The 14,828-nt window shown below is 39.0% G+C and overlaps 1 protein-coding gene across 2 annotated transcripts in view; it reads right to left on the bottom strand.

Annotated features, from left to right (window-relative positions):
- Window positions 1–14,828, bottom strand: part of Cep112 (centrosomal protein 112) — a 448,529-nt gene that overhangs the window by 359,753 nt on the left and 73,948 nt on the right. Inside the window, exons 9-11 of one of the 2 annotated variants that reach the window (XM_057774090.1) lie at window positions 6,039–6,125; window positions 2,974–3,073; window positions 531–649 (exon numbers count right to left, since the gene is read on the bottom strand). In XM_057774090.1, the coding sequence (XP_057630073.1) occupies window positions 531–649; window positions 2,974–3,073; window positions 6,039–6,125 (306 nt within the window). Of the gene's footprint in view, window positions 1–530; window positions 650–2,973; window positions 3,074–6,038; window positions 6,126–14,828 lie in introns of those variants that run through there. The other variant, XM_057774091.1, reaches the window with a different exon arrangement.

Below are 14,828 nucleotides of genomic sequence, written 5' to 3'. Positions count from 1 at the left end.
TCCTTCAAATCTGACTGCTGTATCTGTAATTTGTCTAAAGTCTGTGTTTTTCAATGCAGGGCTACTTTGTACTTAAAAGTGACCCAAGATGATTCCTAAACCCCAGTACCAGCACCTCAGTGCTTCCCCAGGGCATGCCAGAAGAAACTATTCACTGGGGATTTTACTCACCAACACAAGTTTGCACTATAAACTTCAGTCTGGTTAGATAGTGGTGCCTTTTAAGCATTTTAAGAGAGAAATTACCCAAATTGAAACCATTATTTCCATTATCATTTTACTTAACACCTACTGGCTCTGACAAAAAAAAAAAAAAGCAAAACATTAATTAAAATAAAAACTAAGTAAAAAAAATATGGCTTTAAAACAAAAACTATTTATAAACCATAGACTCTGAGAATGATATATACCAAAACATGAGCACTGGCTATTTGTAGTTAATTTTGAAGTTTTAATCATTTTCCACCCTTTCTGAGCTTGTCCCTCTCACACACACTCCGCAGGTCATGTGGCTGACTCTGGGTGCTTACCTTTTTCTCCCAATCGTTATTCAGAGATTCTCTGCTTTGCTCACACATCTTCTTCAGTTCTGTTATCTGATTTTCTTTAGTTTCTCTGATAACTTGACAATCACGTATAAGGATCTGAACTGTCAAAAATTATGAAAATAAAGTTAAACCACTTCTAGGAACCACATTAGAATTTGGTGACACCTATGTAATGATACATTTAATAGATGATTTTCACTAAGCCTTACTTTTCTAAAACCCCTCTAACTTCTTGCTTTTTGACCATTTCTATAACCATAGGTGAACTTGATTAATTAGTCTTTACTCTCTCCCTAGAACATTTAAACAGCAGGTTAGCTACTATGGAGACTCCATCAGCCAATTGCTTTTAAGATACTGGCTCCCATGCTAGCCTCAAGTATTTCTCCTCTAATGTGGCCTTTGTCACTTTAAAGAGTCCACGCATTGGTGCAGATCCCATAATGAGTGCCAGGCTGGGGATCATGCTAGGTTCCCCTCCCCTAAAGGATATGGGCCTAAGGCTCTGACAGGGGAAATGGCCCCTTATGATCCAGCTGCTCTCAGAATCCATCTCTTGTCTCTTCCACATCTTCAAACTTCACCGTAAATATACCAGCCTCTCTCTGCTGGCTCCCGAGGACACCTCCTTTTAGGCTTTAGTACCCAATGTCATCACCTAACTACCTCCATTGTTGGAAATTTTCTCCTCATGGAGCGTGAGCACAGGGTATCGTCTTTTTAAAACACTCACCAAGCAGATCCCTGCCTTTACACAGAATCAGATCTTTTTCTCCAATGAATCACTTAGGACATTATATCTATTTCCTTGCCATTTTCCTCTTAAATAAGGTCATTTTCATTGAGGAGAAAGATATGTCAGCTTCATTTTTTATTCAAAGGTGTAACAGTGCCACATAGAGAAGTTCTCAAGAGTGACGGGCTGACCGAATAAAGGAAGATACATCCTGCTCTTCCCAGGCAGTTTACAACCATGTTCAAATCTTATGTTATTAGACTTTTAAAAACTGTATGTTATTCCTTCCTTTCCTCTAGCTAAAATGACAGTTTAAGTGAAATTTTCTTTAATAAATTTTAACCAACTAAATTAAAAAATACATTAAGCCATAATTTTATTTCAACATAACATCTTATCTATGTTTTTATTTACTTTAAAATGGAATTTTCAAAAATATTTCCCCAGAAGTTTCTTTTATTCTTATCTTAACTATGCAACTTGTAAAGGAGAAGAACCCAAGTGGACTGCACACTCGTGTTTAGCATGTGTAACACGTTTTTGCAGCATTAAACTACGATTGAACTGCATTTTAAAACCCTTAAAATGTGTGTGGGCCTTGTTTTGTTGCTCTTGTTCTTGTTGCTGTTGTTGATTCCTGTCATAGGGTACCACTGTGTAGCTGTGTTACTTGGAACCTGAACTCTTCCTGCCCAGAATGGAATGCTGGGATTACAGCCATGCACCATCATGCCTGGCAGGAAAATAGTTTTTCTTAAAGCCTAAATATTTTTCAAGCTTAAGGATGTTTGAAGTGCCTACTGTGAAACAGAATAAGACAAAGTCTATAAAAAAACAGAACACGTTAGCTATCACTGATAACAATTAAGGGAAAAAATGAAACTATATAATTACTTTTGGCAACCTTTAAAGCAGGAAATTAATCTGAAAATGCCTGCTTCTCTGCTTAGTTCTCACATGTAACTGCCCTGTTTAATTGTCAAGAGTATTACTATCCACCCCACCACATTCAGGTTGTGGAGAAACCCAATGAATTTGGCACATCCTAGATCAAAGTCTCTTTTGGCCCTTCATTCTTACCCACTGTCCATATTTCTTCCTTTACCAAATCTTAAGTCTTCGGTTTCATTTTCACTAATCTCAAATCTGTAAACATTCTGAGCCTTTATCAAAGCATGTGCTAAATTCCACAAGGCTGTGGGCTCGAGATGTGCTCAGTGGTCAAACATTTGCCCAGTGCGCACAAACACAACTCACCAACTTTAGAGTTCCTACCCTAAAATGAGGAACTCCTCTCTGGAATGAATTAAATCATGTCCAACTAAACAAAATCAAACAAAAGTCATTTTCTCAAAACGTGACATTTTTCTTGTGAATACCTGAAAATTTTGATGTTTCGGGTCATACTGTAGACAATTTAATACTTAATGCTTTCTTTTTCCTTTTCAATGAATGTGTAAGTGGGAAATATATTCTATATTTTTTTCTGTCAGTCCCAGTTGCCACTGCATCTCTCTTTCTCTCTGCCTCAAAAAACACACACATTTTACCTAGTCACATGAAAGTTCATATAAATTTCACCTATTGATGGATGCTCACAAAAATCTCAGAAATTAAATTTTATTTTTAAATTTTAAATCATCAAAACAAATCAAATCGCCCCAGCAGATTCACATGGCACACCATCACCTTTCTTCTCAAGATTTCTTATCGTTTCCTCAGTTTCAGCTTGTTTCTTTTTGTATAAGATTTTCAAATCTTCTAGTTCATTATTCTTTCTTTCTAAAATCTGCAAAAAGGATGCACAGTGCTTTAGTTTACAGAATTAAGTATAGGCTATATCACTACATGTGAGGGAAGTATTCAGCAAGTCTATCCATCCCATAAATGATTCCACCTAAATACAAAACTTACTTTATATACATTGATAAAAATGTTAACACACAAGAATAATGTTTTGTTTAGAATTTCCACATATATTTTTTAAAAGATTGTGAACAATGAATTACATGAATCCCTAAAACATGATTTGGAAATTAAATTGTCATCAGGTGGCAGAGAGAAGTCATCAGAAGCGGGCTCTGTTGGGTAGGCCACGCCACTGCACTGCACTGGAATGCAACACCTTCCAACTGAATATGTCCAGGGATCCTCCTACCAGAGTCCCCTAGTCTTTCCCTGCTTAAAGCCAAGACCTCCTAGATGTATGGGAAGATGATGTAGAACAGGCTTCATCTCTATCTAGCTCTGCTTTATGAATCAAGACAAAATGAACTCAAGATCTCAAACACTTAATAATTTTTTATGCAATTATATTTATCAGTTTTTTCCACATTTAATAAATGCAACTACGATTTTATATTTCACAACAAAAAATAGTAAATAACCAAAATAGGAGCGTTAATAAACAGTAAAAAATGTTACCCAGGAGCTCAAAAGAAAATCAGAGAGAGAGAAAAAAAAGAAAATCAGAGAGAAGTGGGAGTGAGCCATAGTCCCACACCCTCAACCAAACTCAAGCAAAGCTGCTCACGGAGGCCGAAGGACCTTTTCTTCATGTTATTATTAGCAGCATTCAACCTCACCTTCTCTCCTTAGTCTTAACCCTCTGGTCGCTGGAACACATCCCCATAAACCATGAGCCAAAATAATTTTCCCTTCTTGAGCTGTTTGTTCTCAGGTATTTGGTATTAGTTGTATGAAATGAACTAATATAATAAATTGGTACCAAGAAATGAGGTCACTGCTGTGATAAGCCTGACCACGTGGTTCTTCAGGCCTTTGGAACTGGTTTACAGGAGGGACAAGGAAGACTTGAGAGCAGGCTAAAGAAACCCTAGAATACCGAAAGCAGAGCTTAATAAGCTATTATGGCTCAAGTTTGGGAAACTAAAATGTCAATAAAACTGGAGACAGTAAAGGACAGTCTGATGTCGTATTAGGAGTCATGGCTCCCTCAGAAACTGGGCTAGATGCCATCCATGTTTTATTTTGGCAAAGAATTTGGCTGCAATCTGCTCATATCCTGAAACTTCATGAAGCTTAACTAAAAAGTCATAGTCACAGAAAGTTATGAGACAGCAAAACTAACCCGGCATGCGGCATAAACACTACCTACTGTCTTAGTCAGGTTTACAGAGACTGAGAGCAGAACAAAATATACAGTTTGGCAAAAAGAAAAAACAAAGTTAGAATCCAGTTGAGGAGAGAAGGTGGGGACAAAAGTGTGTGTTTGTTCAAGAGACAGTGCCTTTAAAGAGAAAGCACAGATGCAAGACCAAGACAGGAAAGGAGCTGTGAAGCATAAGACTTCACACATCCAGCAGGGTTAGAGAGCAAAACAAAATCACCTAAGATGTTTCATTTGAAAAGAGAGTGACTAAACACAGAAAGCCAGCGGGGAACCCTGCTCAAGCAGGCTACCTAGAAAAGTGCTTTTAACCAGATTCAATCTCAAAGACACAAGAGGCAACTCAGCTATGGCCCAAGGGGTCAGGATACGTCTGAAGTCGGCTTGAAGATATGATGTTGTTCATGTGGTGCTGGCTTTGCAAACTATGAAGAATAAGGAAGTGACAGAAGTTTGTGCCAGGTTCTAGAAAATCATTGAGACCAGGCAATGGCCCGAGAGAGGCAATCTGTGTTACAGACAGCCAAGCTGGAGAAGCAAGGTTCCCAAGTCCAGTGGAGCCCACATGATACTACCACAGCCCCACATGATTTACATGGAGCTGGAAGGTTTGGTATTTTTCATGAATTTCACTGTTACTTTGGTCTTGTCTTTCTTTTCTATTCTCCCTTACTCTCCTTTGGAATGTAAATGGTTTACCCCACACCATTACATGCTGGAAACATAACTTTTTACTTTAAAAAGGATTCACATTTAAGGGACTACCTTGAGTCTGAGGGAAACAAAGCCTTTGACTTTTGAACAGCCCTGGAACTGTAAGGCTATGGAATCTTTTGAAGCTTAACTGGATGCAGTTTGACTTTTGAGATGGGCATGACTCTCCAGGGCCCAGAGTGGAATGCTTGGTTTGGATAGAAAGTATCTCCTGCAGGCGCAGGTGTCTGAACATCTAGTTCCCATGAGGCAGGACTATTCTGAGAGACCATGGGGCATTTGGAGACGGGGCCTCGCTGGAGGAAGTGGTGTCACTGAGGTTTTATAACCCAGCCTCACTTCTTGTCCTGTCTACCTCCCATTCTACAAATATGAAACAATCAGCTGTTGAAAAATCCCACTGCCGCCGAGATGCATTCCCCCTAACTTTCTCCATTGTGGTAGACTGTATCCTCTAAAAACACATGCCAAAGGGGAGTCTTTCTCCCATATGTTCTTGTCCAGCACTGGTCATGATGATGAGTAAGGTAACTGATACATACACCAAGATGCTGATTTCAGACTCTACCACCACGATTCTTCCAAACATCTTTCAAATTCATTTATCCTATACAGTAATGTATTATTCCTCAAATAATTCTACTTCATTTTGATATTTTATAATAAAACTTCATTACATAAATTTATAATTAAAACTTTCATTTAAACAAAGGTAAATTTTTCAGTCCAGCAAGAATATTGCTTTATGATTTGAATGAGGAAGAAGAAAAGAAAATAAGCACATTTTTCTTAAATACATAAGGAGTTGTTTCCTTCTTGTTGCTTAAAAAAAAAGATGATGGATGTGTGCCCCATCACAAGCCCTGGAGCACAGAAAATTCTGCACACAATATACATGTATATACCCTACCTTCTGCACATCGGCATCATGTTTCTGTTGCAGCTTAAGTTTCTCTTCATAAAACTTTGCTTCCATCATTTTTGTTTTCATGTCCAACTTCAAGGGAAATATTTGAAAGATTACCAGAAAGTTCTTATAGTGGCATCCTGCTCTTACATTCAAACCCACACAGTGTTTCAGTGTCTAGTATTTCCATTCCAGTATGTCTCTTCCAACTTGTTTCTTTGTTCACATCTGTTTGATCATTTCAAAATACTCCTATTAGCCTCTCTGTTTAAATATGGCATTCTAAGAAAGATTATTCCTATAAATGGCAAATTACTATCTAGGCAGCTGGCTCGGTTAGTAAAGTACTTGATGCAAGCATGACCTTGGTCCTGAGCCCACATTAGAAACAACAGCAACAACCAATCCAGGTACGGTGGTGCACACTTAGCATCATGGCTCCGGGAAAGCAGAGACAGGAGGGTCCCTGAAGCTTGCTGGCTAACAGCCTAAACTACTTGGTAGGTAATGGGCCAATAAAAATGCTTGTTCATTTCAAATAGGAATAAAAACAAAGCAAACAAATAATACCGAACATTAACTTTTCAGTAAGACAAATGAAAACCTCAGTAAAACTCCCAATCAATAGAATGGATCACGTGAAAAACAGTGATCAGGAGACGATAAGTCAAAGGATACGAATCATTTGTTAAGGCCAACAATGAATTTAAATATATATGAAAGAATAAAATATAGGGACTCTTTGAGACAGCGTTAAAATGTCAAATTTATGAATTATGGTCACAGAACAGGAAAAAAATCCCATGTTAAAGACAGTAAACATTTCCAACAAGATAATAGAGGAAATATGCCCCATCCTAGGAAACTAGATGACCATCCAGACAAAACACAAAACACAAAATAGGTAGAACCAAAAAGAAGAAATTCTCACATTATACTTTAGTTAAAACACTAAAAATTCAGAAAAAAACAAAGTGGATTGAAAGTTGCAAGAGAGAAGGACCAAGTCACACAGAAAGGCAGGCCTATCAGAGTAAGAGCTGACTTTTCAATGCAAACTCTAAAAGCTAAAAGAGCATGAAAGCATGTGTTTTAAGTTCTGAAAAAGATCTCAACTGCCCATCCAGGAACTATATTCAACAGAGCAGTCACAATGTTAGGAAAAAGAAAAGCTTTCCATGACTAAAGTAGGTTAAAGCAGTCTACGACCACTAGGCCAGTGCTACAGTGGATAGACTCTGGATAGAAGAGAATGATTAAAAACATATAGGAAGCCATGTGAAAAAAAAAAGGTTCAAAAACATTTCTCAACCAAATAAGGGTTTAAAAACCATCAAACACTATAAAATCAACAAAATGACAGGAACTGAATATATACCTTTCAATAACAATTCTGAACAGCGCTGGATTAGACTCTCCAATCCACATATACAGAACAGCTAATTGGATTAGGAAGCACATTCTTCCTTTTGCTAAATACAATAAACAAACCTCACAAACAAAAGGTAGACACTGCAGGGTGAAAGAACGGGCAAAGGTATTTTAAGCCAATAGTACCAGGAAACAACTGGGTGTCAGAATTCTGATACCTGACAAAACTGATGTCAAACCCACACTACCTAGAAGAGATAACAGTTACTTTATGCTGTTAAGGAAACAATCGAACAAGAGCATATTACATTGAACATAGGTGACACAATTCCATAAAGCAAATACTATGAGATTAAAAGTCACAGATTAACACCAACACAATAAAAAATAAGAATAAATTAATACCCTTTTCTCAGCCAGGCAGTGGTGGCGCACGTCTTTAATCTCAGCACTCAGGAGGCAGAGGTAGGCTATCTCTTTGAGTTTGAGGCCAGCCTGGTCTACAAGAGCTAGTTCCAGGACAGGTTCCAAAGCTACAGAGAAACCCTGTCTCAAAAAACCAAAACCAAACAAACAAAAATACCCTATTCTCACTAACAGACAAGTCATCCAAGCAAAAAACAAACATCAGAGACAAATGACACCATAGATAAATAAACTAGCAGTGCATCTCACCCAAACACTACAGAATAAACCTTCTTCCCAGAAGTCCATATAACTCATTCTAAAGCTGATCATGTACTGGATGGAACACAAAGCGAGTCTCCACAAATAGGAAAACTGAAATAACTTTCTGTATTCTGTGACCATGGAATAAGACGATATCAAAAGCAAGATTATTCATAAAAAAACACACAAAAAAACCCCACCACACTACCAAAGAATGACTGGGTGATTGAAGAAATCAAAATAATTTACATATTTCTAGAACTGAATAAAAAAAAATCACATGACATTCTAAAGTCTATGAGATACAATGAAGGCAGTTCTTACAGCTCTAAGTGTTCATGAGACAAAATCAGGGGAAAATCTCAAACTGAAGCACCTCAAAGCATGGGAAAAATAAAACAAGCCAGAACTAAGCCAAGTAAAGAGAAATAAAATTTAAAAACAGGGCATAAATTAATGAAATAGGAACAAAGAAATTTTTTTAAAAAATGAATGAAGAGTTGGTGCTTTGAAAAAATAAACACCACTGACAAACCTTTCACTAATCAATAATACGCAAAAGAGAAAAGACAAAAAACTGTAAGACTAGAAGTAAAGAAGCAGATTACAATAGATAGCAATGAAATACAGAAAATCCTAAGAACATATCTAACAAACTTATTCTATACCAAGTTAGAAATATAAATGGATGAAATGATAGATAGGACCTACCAAAGTTAAACAAACAAAAAAGATAAAAATATAACCATTTCCATGGCAAGCAACATGATTAAAGTAGAAATAAAAAACCTGCAAATTAAAATAATAATAGTAAATAATGAATAATGTGTGCTGTTGGCACCAAAATAGGCATATGGATTGATGGAATAGACCAGGATGTGATGTGATCCCATACAAGCACAGTCATCTGATTCTCGACAGAGAGGTCAACAGTATACCCTGGAGGTTTGTGAGCCACCTCACCTAAGTAAGTGCTTCTTCCCTTTGCCTGCCCATCACCCCAGCGGCCCAGTTCTAGACAGCAGCCCAGCCAAGCTCTTTGTTTCCAAAACACCTGTGCTGGGGAAATCACTCTTCTCTTCCCTATGGCCTCCATCTTTGCCCATTACCTCGCGCGCCCTGTGGCATTCTCTATACCTGCAGACATAGGTCCAGATCAGTGGCCCTCAGGCCTGCTGACCCTCCTTCCTTCTATCACTCTTCCTCCACCCACAGCCATCCTGGTGGCAACAGGCCTAGCTCCACACCCATGGTTTGGGAACCACCTTTCCCTGGTCCAATTAAACAGTTCATCCACTAAGATTTACCTGGGCTCACTCAAGTCGTGCATCTCCTGCACTGGCCAGTCTAAGAAAAGCCAGATTACCACATCAGACACATAACCAAACAAAGAAGCCCACATGCCCAGATCAAATCACTAAAACAAAAACCACCTGAGTCACCAAGCTAGCATATCTCCCATCAAACCTAGCAGTCCTAAAGAAGTGTTCTGTAGTGAGAACTCCTGGATAAACTCCAGGACACAGAATTTAGAAGAACAATCATAGATTTTATTGAGGAATTTCAAGAAGACACAAGCAAACACTTCATTGAACTCCAAGATGATAACAATAAACACTTGAGTGATGACCAAGATTATACAGATAAACAGGTGAATGAAATGACCAAGGTAATTCAGGATTTGAAAAATAAATTCAACAAAGACAGGAACACAAGCTAAAATGAAGATGAAATTGAAAAACTCAATATTCTGATCAAAAAACTCAGGTGAAGCCTTATAACAAGACGGAATCAAACAAGAATGGAGGCTCCTAGGGCTCCAAGATAAAGAGAAAGATTTAGACAAAGTGAGCAAGAAATATGAAAAAATATGAGAGGAATATGAAGGAAATACAGGACATCATAAAAAAACAAACATTTTAATTTTAGGCATAGATGAGTCAGAAAAATCACAAGTCAATGACACACACCAGATCTAAAGGACCTGTAGGATCCTAGCAGCAGCAGTCCTTCACCACTGCGCCATCTCTCCAGCCCTTGGAAAATATTTTTGTAAGAGAACAGATAGGTGGTTTTAGCAGGGAAAGAGAAAATTTAAAAAAGAAAAAAAATAAATATTAAAAACTGGAATCCTAATAATTGAATAGGGGGACGAATAACTAGGTAAGGTTAACAGATGTGAGATAGTAGCAAAGGCGTCTGTACATTTCCTGACAGACTATGAAAGAATCTAAATACCTGAGAAGTGGAAAACTGATTAAAATTTAAAAAAAAAACTTTCAAGGTAAGCTAGAACTCCAGGTTGTGAATAAATGTGTAATTGGAGGATCTGTCCAAGAGAATGTGAGTGGGGAAGGAAAAGAAAAGACATAAGAGTCAAAAATGTCCTATCTAATCTTTTAAAAGAGCTGACTTGACTTAGCATGGAGGCTCATGTCTATAAATCCAGTACTTTATGAGGCTGAGGCAGGGGAATAATCAGTTCAAGACAAGTCTATGCAACACAGTGAGTGCAAAGATATTCTGGACTGTAAGGTGAGATACAAACTCAGAAGCAACCCCCAGATTCTAAGAAAAAGAAAACAACAACCAGGCAAGTCACAGACAAACTGAAAATCTTGACAGATCATGGAGAGAGGTACTGTTTACATGGGAATAATAAAAATGACAGCTCATTCCAATCAAGACAAACAGACACCAGCCAAATAAGTAACATCTCAGATACTGAGAGGATCAGAGAAGAGTCATGTGGCAAATCACCAGGAGCTCTCTAAATGATGCCCTAGAGAATGAAAGAAAATGAAGCCACAGAAAACATTAGATCCAAAAGAAAAGGAAGGAAGGAAGGAAGGAAGGAAGGAAGGAAGGAAGGAAGGAAGGAAGGAAGGAAGGAACTGGAGAACTAAAAATGACAGTCTTTCTCTGCTCACAATTTCCAGAAAAGATAACTGCACAATAAAAAAAATAATAACCACAGCAAAGAGTGGGTGTGGATCTGGAAAGAACCTAGCAAAAGAACAAATGATGATCGTGACTGGCCCATCCTCTCTCCCTGTCTTCATCCCGAGGCCTCATTCCTCAGCTTGTCTAATTTTGACAGTTACATCTGAGCAACCACAAATACAGAACACAAAACAACACATGTGCCCCAAATAACAGAAAGGAAAAACTACAAAGTATGTTTAAATTGTGGATAAAATAATATATTTAATACAGACAACCACATGTGATGTGGGAGTGTCATATATCAATTTGTTGATTTCATTGGTTAATTAATAAAGAAACTGCTTGGCCTGATAGGTTAGAACATAGGTGGGTGGAGTAAACAGAACAGAATGCTGGGAGGAAGTGAGGCAGACGCCATGCCTCTCCTCTCCAGGGCAGACACGATGAAGCAAGCCGCCAGGTCAGACATGCTGAATCTTTCCCAGTAAGACTGGTGCTACATAGATTACTAAATATGGGTTAGGCAAGATATGAGAGTTAGCCAAGAAGAGGCAAGAGCTAATGTGATGGAGGAAGGTCATTGGTTAAAAAATAAAGAAACTGCTTGGCCCTCATAGGTTAGAATTAGGTGGGTGAAGTAAACAGAAGAGAATGCTGGGAGGAAGAGGAAGTGAGCTCAGACGCCATGCTCCCCTCTCCCAGGCAGATGCAGGGCAGCTCCTCTCAGAGGCAGATACGATGAAGCAAGCCGCCAGGTCAGACATGCTGAATTTTTCCCGGTAAGACTGATGCTACACAGATTATTAGAGATGGGTTGATCGGGATATGAGAATTAGCCAGTAAGGGCTAGAGCTAATGGGCCAAGCAGTGTTTAAAAGAATACAGTTTGTGTGTTGTTATTTCTGGTGTAAAGCTAGCCGTGCAGGAGCCGGGCAGGACGAAAAGCAGGCCTGCAGCTCCACACTACACTAATGGGCCAAGCAGTGTTTAAAAGAATACAGTTTCTGTGTTATTATTTTGGGGTATAAGCTAGCCAGGCGGCCGGGAGCCGGGTGGCAGGAATGCAGCCCTCAGCTCCTTCTACACATGTGAAATAGCTAAAATATGATGGGTAAAATATCATCTCATTGAACTGTCAAATTGAACTTTTAAAATAAAGTTGAACCAGCCATGGAGGTGTAAAACTATAATCCCAGCACCCAGAAGGAGGACCCCAGCAAACTCAAGACCAGCATTGTCTACACAGTGAGTTCCAGACCAACCAGGGTTACACAGCAAGACCTTTCTCAATCAATCAGTTTCATAAGACCAATACAGAAATACAGAAGAAGGTGAACATAGCCACTATAAGTCATTAAGCCCAAGATTTAAGTCAGTTATAAAATCTGCAGAACTTTGTTACAGCAGAAAATAGATAAATGTTGAAAGACACGGCAGAATCAGGACAAGCCTAGAGAAATTGAAACAAGACAAATATGGAGCTACAGGTGGGAAGATGAAATAATGGCATTAATTGCCATTTAAAGGCAAAACTCCTGCATTAAATAGGAGATGCCTTTAACCCAAGAATCATGTAGAGCAGCCCTTCTAAACAGAGCCAGAAAGTAGTGACAGTGGCAGCAACAGATCTGCAAAAGCAATACTTGTTTTTGCAACATTAGCAGCAGCAGCAGCAGCAGCAGCAGCAGCAGCAGCAGCAGCAGCAGCAAGGAACACAGAGAATTTGCAGAAGAAAACCAACTGGTTCATTACACACTGTGACCAAATACAGTCCTAGGGATCTACATGAATTATTTCATTTAACTCCAACAACAGCCTTCCAAAGTGGGTGCTTGTATTATCTCTCCCTTACAGAGCACATAACTGAGTCGCAGAGAAGTGCCTGCTTGGGGTTTCACAACAGGAAGGTGGACTGCCTGGATTCTCTCACCCTCATGAGTCTGTGTCCAGTCAATGAGGTGGCCTGGCACTGGGTGACTTTTAGATGATGGTTCATCTATTCTAAACAGCTCAACAAATAATCAGAACTCAAGCCAGTAAAAGAAGATACATTCTTTAATAAATAACCTGGTGGTCTAAAGGTTCCCTGGGAAGTTAAGTTGCAATGGGAATGAGAGAAAGGGAAGGACACACAGATGCACACTCAGCACCCTGTAACACTGTGGTCTTCCTTTTGTCACTAATAAAGTGTGCCCACCCCTGCTGCGCCTGTTGCTGGGAGCACCTGATGGAGGAGGGTCATCTTTCTATCTGTTGCTTTCATTGGTTAATTAATAAAGAAACTGCCTAGGCCCATTTGATAGGCCAACCCTTAGGTGGGTGGAGTAAACAGAACAGAATGCTGGGAGAAAGAAGCCGAGTCAATGAGTCGCCATGATTCTCCCACTCCAGACAGACGTAGATTAAGATCTTTTCTGGTAAGTCAGCTCGTGGTACTACACAGAATATTAGAAATGGGTTAGATCAATATGTAAGAGCTAGCCAATAAGAGGCTGGAACTAATGGGCCAGGCAGTGATTAAAAGAATACAGTTTCCGTGTAATTATTTTGGGTAAAGCCATGCGGGCGGCCAGGTGCTAGGAACTTAGTCTGCCGCTCTTATTACAACAGAGTGGCACCCAACGTGCTAATGAACTCCACGTAAAACCTGAGAGGGCTTAAAAAGGACACAGAGAGAATTTAAGACAGCTTTTTGCTGTTTGTGAGTTGTGTGAGGCAAAGAAATTGTCCTGACTCAGCAACAGGAAAAAACTGGCTGTTTTAAAATGCCGGCTTTCTGGGCTGTGCCGCCATCGCGATCTCTGTCTGGCTCCTGCTGGAGACAGAGCTTTTGAATGGAGCATTTGGAGTAAAGTGCTATGGCTTGCTTGATGGCAATGTGGACTGCTGTGTGCCTGGAACTGTGTGTGGCTCAGGGGCACCAAATGGCTCTGAGGCAGGAGGGCTCAGCTCCACCATGCTGAACTGTGCTGGTCTCAGGCAGGTACTACCGTAATTACCATAATAACAGTGCAGTTAAGGTTTGGACTGAGCAGGACACAGGCGGTACCATATTATCTGTACATGGTGCAACTTAAGTTTTTAAGAAGTGCTTAACATTTTAAGAAATGCTCCTGGATAGTAAAAAAATTACAGATTCACAATAGGACTGATTCAGACACTGTTGAATGAATGTACGTAGGCTTGAGAGAGAGAAAAAAATATATATAAAGAATAAAGTTAATGTCTTAAAAAAAGGGTAAAGTCTTTAAAGAAACAGAGTACAGATAGTTATAGATTAAAAGAAATAAAGAAAAATAAGCCATGTAAAAATGGAAAATTCACAGAGAGTCTGGATTCTTTGTATTATTGTGTTTTCTTTAAAATTTTTGACTGTAAAGGAGCTAAGTGCAGAGAGACATTTCATTATATGGGCTGCCAAGCTAAACCAGAATGGATATAAGGGTATTATGATTTCAGAATATGGGTCTAAGGATATGATGCTTTGGAGAGGGTCTTCTTTTGTTTTCACAGAGGATGAGACTCTGTGGATTGCATCTATCCCAATATGGTATGATAGATCACGCCCTCCTGAAAGGTTGCTGTGAACACCCTCAGAAAATTACTTCATTCAACTGCCGACTGAGATGACCCTGACACACAGGTTACACCATGAAAGATCTGAATACAGCGCCCCCATTCAGCAGGAAGCAGTTTGGAGAGAAAAAACCTGTGCCCATATTCCCAAATATTGTTTATGAATGTTCTTTTACATTTAAAGGGGGATATGATATAGATATGAATAATTTGCATTGGTATAGATTTTAA

Source organism: Chionomys nivalis, chromosome 7 (genome assembly GCF_950005125.1).
Source record: "Chionomys nivalis chromosome 7, mChiNiv1.1, whole genome shotgun sequence".
In the NCBI taxonomy this organism is placed as follows: Eukaryota; Metazoa; Chordata; class Mammalia; order Rodentia; family Cricetidae; genus Chionomys; species Chionomys nivalis.
Note: the sequence above shows the minus strand (reverse complement) of the source record. Positions and strands in the feature narration are given on the sequence as shown.